Raw genomic sequence first — 5,480 nt, forward strand, 5'->3', positions numbered from 1 at the left:
CCTCAGGGAGATCAGTCCTGGGTGTTCATTGGAAGGACTGATGCTAAAGCTGAAACTCCAATACTTTGGCTACCTCATGCGAAGAGTTGACTCATTGGAAAAGACCCTGATGCTGGGAGGGATTGGGGGCAGGAGGAGAAGGGGACGACAGAGGATGAGATGGCTGGATGGCATCACTGACTCGATGGACGTGAGTCTGGGTGAACTCCGGGAGTTGGTGATGGACAGGGAGGCCTGGCGTGCTGCGATTCATGGGGTCACAAAGAGTCGGACATGACTGAGCGACTGAACTGGACTGAATCTGTATCATTCAACAACCAACACCCCTAAAATTATGATGGAAAGAGACTGTGATGACATGTCAGAAAAAGGTCTCATGTCATCAATTTGAATTTCAGGGCTTCCTTTGTTCCACTTTCTTTCCCAAAGGTTTCCCTGCCATGCCTCTTAAAAGCTGAACAAAGAGATCTCCAGCAGAGCCTCAGTTACCTCCCCACTGTTGGAGCACGCCACGCTGGCGGTTAAACTTTATTTATTATGTAGTGAGCTGCCTTGCATGTAACCCCCAGAGTATTTTATTACCATAATTTAATGGCAAGAAGTGTACAACCATTCAGTCACATTTCATTTACTCCATATGCAGTTACATCCCAGCTCACAGGTTTGTGCCGGTACATTAGTGGCTCTGGGTTTTGAAGGTACAGTGAATGAGAAGATTTCATCTACAATTTGGCAGTATTAGAATCTTAATGAGAAGGTAAGAAGAATATGTGACACTAGTAAAATATAAGACAACTGATATACAATTACGAGACGAAACTGCCTCAAATGTACTGTATGAAGAAACGCGTTTGTAAGCCATCAGTTGAAAAATAGTATATAGTCTAAACCTACATCCTGGGGCCCTTGGAAAAGAATGATCAAAATAAGAAGAGGTCAATTAAAGAATAATTCTATACAGGAAATGAGATTTTAAATCTGAGTCTCAGGAGAAAACTGGCACATAAATTGCTGAGCTGGAGGGAAGAATATCTCAGATGGGAAATACAGCAGAGTGAGGTTGGGAGTCTGATGCCAAACACAGGCCCCGGGCAAGCTGCTGCCCCTAAAATTCTGTAAAAGGAGTCCTGGTGTGCTAGGCCAACCCCCTACTGTAAACAGAAATTACCCCTCTAACCTTCAGGATCAGATTACTCAAGAGGCTCCTGAGGAAAGGCATAAAGCCCCTTTTGTAGAATGTGTCTTTTTTGCACATTCTCCAAGGCAGAGTGAAGAACGGCACTGTCCTTTCAACCCCTGACCCTCTGCCCAGGGGCCAGGAGCACAGGAAGTGGTCTGACGGGCCCTGTTGAAGGATCATGCAGCCTTCCGCCTCTCTTCTCACTGTCCATTTCACAGCCAGCTCTTCACCCTTATGGATGTTGGAGACCCTGGCCTTCCAAACAAGCCATTTACAATGCCAGCAGGAAATCCTCCCCAATCTCCCAGGCAATCTTCTTACGATGAGCCTGTGATTAACCTCATTAAGACATGTGTTTACCACAGACATCATTAGTAGTCAGTCAGACATTACTCAGAGCCATTAAACACAAGGAGAACAACCATTAGTCTGTTCAGTGCACGGAGCCTGGCGCTCCCTTGCTCCAGGCCTTCCAGAGCAGTTAGGCTCCTTAGTCACCAGCTGAATGTGCCCCGGAAACAAGACCCACATTCAGAGTCTTGCCCTTGGGTGCCTGGAGGATTATGCTCTCAGGCCAGCTATCCAAGGACTGCAGTTCAGGGAATGTAAATACACAGGCTGGACATTCCCTTAGGAAAGAATCCCTGCCACCCAGGAGGAGAGAAAATACACTACTGACCTCGGTTCAATTCCTGGGTCGGCAAGATCTCCTGGAGAAGGGAACGGCTACCCACTCCAGGATTCTTGGGCTTCCCTTGTGGCTCAGCTGGTAAAGAATCTGCCTGCAATGCAGGAGACCTGGGTTCGATCCCTGGTTTGGGAAGTTCCCCTAAAGAAGGGGAAGGCTACCCACTCCAATATTCTGATCTAGAGAATTCCATGGACTATGCAGTCCATGGGGTCACAAAGAGTCGGACACGACTGAGCGACTTTCATTCACTCAGTCTGGAAACGTAAGCAGCAGAGCTCTGGACTGGAACAATCCCTGTCTCTCAGCTGCCTTCAGAAGCTAATTTATGCTGCGATGTAGCTTGCTAATTATTTTAGCAATACCGCTAGTATCACCACCATCCTGAGAGGTCCCAATGGAGACTCATCCCCTAATCGAAGTCTTCCCTGTCTTGTGCAGCTCCTGCTCTCCCTTCCTCACCTGGCAGGTTTCCTTCAGAATCAGCATACACAACTGAAAACCTGAGACCTCTCAGATTAGTTCAGTGTGTCTATCTCAACCCAAGGGCTCAGGGTCAATTCCGTGAACATAGGAGTCATAATTTACAGGATCAACCGCAGAGGTTCTCCACCTGGGGTCCAGCGATTCCCAAGGGCAGAGGGTCAGGATAGAATTGAAGAAGTCAGTGAATTTGGATGGTAAAAGCACTGCCTATGTACTTTCAGCCTCTAACTGAATATCAGCATAACTGCTGATAGGAGTGTGGCTCATGAACTGCCCTCCTTTGTTCTGAATGTTTCAGGTTCTTATCTTCTATCACTGTCCCTTCTACAAGAAATACCCCTTCCTGTGGCCTGGAAAGAAGATCCCAGCACCCTGGGCCAATACCACGAGTGTGCGCAAACTCATCCTATTCTTGGAGACCACGCTGAGTGAGCGCTCGCCCCATGGCTCCTTCCACGTGTCTCAAGCTATCCTCACACCCAGAGTGAAGACCATTGCCCGGGGCCTGGTTGGCGGCCTCAAGAACACACTGGTCCACAGGTAGGAATGAGCATCCTTCCTTCAAGTGAGGGTTAAAAAAAAAAATCTCTTTATCTTGATTTTCTTCTGAATAAACAGCAGTAAAACTATATACTTTGAAGATTTAAAATAACAAAAATTCCAAAAGCATAGTATTTGAAAAAGCTGTACACTTGAGGTGACCTGCATGAACCATAGCCAGAGGATCTCTAAATAAAATATTCTGTTAAAATACACATATTGTACCATGAATACTCTAAATTTCAATACAAAGGCAAAGCGCTTTCAGCCACCAGCAGTCTGCTCCTGTTCACATCGGGCTTGCAGTTCTGTCTTGTTCTTGCCCTGCCCTCAAAGCTGCCCAAGCACTCACGCTCTCATGAAGCATTAAATGAAGCTTCTGGGCCAGGTGCTAGTGATTCAGAGGTGGCCCACCCAGGATTTAGAGTGTCCTTCTCCCTTCCTTAGGACTTCCCTGGTGGCTCAGACGGTAGAGTGTCTGTCTACAATCTGAGAGACCTGGGTTCGATCCCTGGGTGGGGAAGATTCCCTGGAGAAGGAAATGGCAACCCACTCCAGTACTCTTGCCTTGAAAATCCCATGGATGGAGGAGCTTGGTACAGGCTACTATCCATGGGGTCACAAAGAGTCAGGCACGACTGACCGACTTCACTTCTCCCTTCCTTAAGTGACAGTCCTAAGAAGCAGCTCAGGATACCACCCACCATGTCATAGCTTCAGATACATCCCTGGAGCAGAACTGATCCTGACTATACAGTTAGGCAGGAGAAGCTCCAGTTGTATTAAATGATGTTTTTTATCCTGGACACTGATAAATGATAGGCATTGTCAAGAAAAAGGATGGCTTTTATATACGTACAAGTATGTGTGTATGCCTATGCCTGTGTATAAATGCAATGTTATAAATACATCTACCTAATAGGGCATCCCTTGCAGTCAGAGCTGAGAAAGTTAATATATTTGGGTAACAAGGGATATTTACAAGAATCACTTCGTTCCCAAGTTCTGTTCTAGGTGCTGAGTGCTGGTGTTCAGATAATGAAAGATCCACCCAAAAAATGTGTCCCTGTTTATCTGGTTAGTTTGGGTAGCGTGACTTCCTATAACAGGAGCTCACCTGGCAGTGGTTTGGATAACAACCTGAGAGCTCCTGATTGTGTTGGCCATGAGCAGAACTAAAAAACCCCTTTCTTCGTGGCTCTACTGTCTTCATTGAATTACCTGTGGTTAACTTGGGAAAGAGTTTCATAAACCAAGATTAGAACTATGAACTTTTCTTTGTATAGTATATGTTCACATATCCATATCATTTCCTTATGCCTTTGGTAAATTTGTAGAGTAATATTTATTTATTTATTTATTCAGTGATGAGTAGGAGCTAGATCCAGAGACACAAGATGAATAATCTAGTCTGTGCCCCCACAGATGTACATTCTGTAAGGAAAAATAAACATGTAAATTTCTGTGTAACACTGAAAAAAGTGAAATGAAAGCCGTGTCCAACTCTATGCAACCCCATGTACTGTAGCCCGCCAGGCTCCTCTGTCCGTGGGATTCTCTATGATGAAGTCTGTGCAGAGAGTTGTACTTACACAGAGGAAGTCTTTAAAAATAAGGATTGTTTTATCTTATTAGCCCGATATATCTTAGCCCCCAGAGGAGGAAATGGCAACCCACTCCAGGATTCTTGCCTAGAAAATCCTATACACAGAGGAGCTTTGTAGGCTACAGTCTATGGGGTTGCAGAGTCAGACATGACTGAGCACACACTCATGTGTTCCCTGGAAATTCACATGTCAAAGTCGTAACCGCCAGTCCCTCAGAATGTGGCTGTATCTAGAGAAAGAAGCTTTAAGAGGTAGTTATTTTAAAGTGAGGCCTTTTGGGTGAGCCCTGATCCAATCTGACTGGTGTCCTCGTAAGAGGAGGAGATTAGGATATGCAGAGACCCTGGGGATGGGTGTGCACAGAGAACAGACCCTGTGAGGACACAGGGAGGTGGCTGTCTGCAGGTCAAGGAGACCAGCCTCAGCAGAAGCCAAACCTGCCGACACCTTGATCTCTGACTTCGGACCTCCAGAGCTGTGGGGAGATAAAGTTTTGGTGTTCAAACGTTTTCTTACAGCAGCCCTGGTAAACTAATGCAATCCCTTTACAACAGGCTGCCTTTGACAAGTTTCCTGAGGACTCTGAGCTGTGGTTTTTCTCACCAGTTAAGTGGGGTTAGTAACACCACACAAGATTGTGGAGTGTTAACAGAAAAGTGCCTCCCACAGCGCCTGGCACAAAACAGGCCTGCCAAGCCCATCCCCACAATGGGCCAGCCTTGCTCTCAGTGGGTAGAAAGCCAGAGGGAGCTTTCTGAGCTGCTCTGCAGCCTGTGAGATTCAGCGCCTCACAGACCGTAAGCAGTATGTGGCTCAGCCGTCTGCACTGATCTCTTGGTAAAGAGGCCTTGGGGAAGGCTAAGAGTTAAGAAAATAAAGCAGCTCGTGCTCACAGTGGGTTCTGCATTCCCCTTTCTTTGTGCGCAATCCTGGTTATCTGATCCTTGCCCTGGGGAAGGCTGCCACGTGAACACAAAGG

At 46.5% G+C, this 5,480-nt stretch overlaps 1 protein-coding gene across 2 annotated transcripts in view; it reads left to right on the forward strand.

Moving 5' to 3' along the window:
* PLCXD2 (phosphatidylinositol-specific phospholipase C, X domain containing 2) overlaps positions 1–5,480 on the forward strand; it is a 51,758-nt gene that overhangs the window by 41,596 nt on the left and 4,682 nt on the right. For both annotated transcript variants that reach the window (XM_010852726.1, XM_010852727.1), the window contains exon 3: positions 2,653–2,894. In XM_010852726.1, coding sequence (XP_010851028.1) covers positions 2,653–2,894 — 242 coding nt within the window. The remainder of the gene's footprint in view (positions 1–2,652; positions 2,895–5,480) is intronic.

This window comes from Bison bison, unplaced genomic scaffold (genome assembly GCF_000754665.1).
Source record: "Bison bison bison isolate TAMUID 2011002044 unplaced genomic scaffold, Bison_UMD1.0 scf7180017864314, whole genome shotgun sequence".
Lineage (NCBI taxonomy): Eukaryota > Metazoa > Chordata > Mammalia > Artiodactyla > Bovidae > Bison > Bison bison.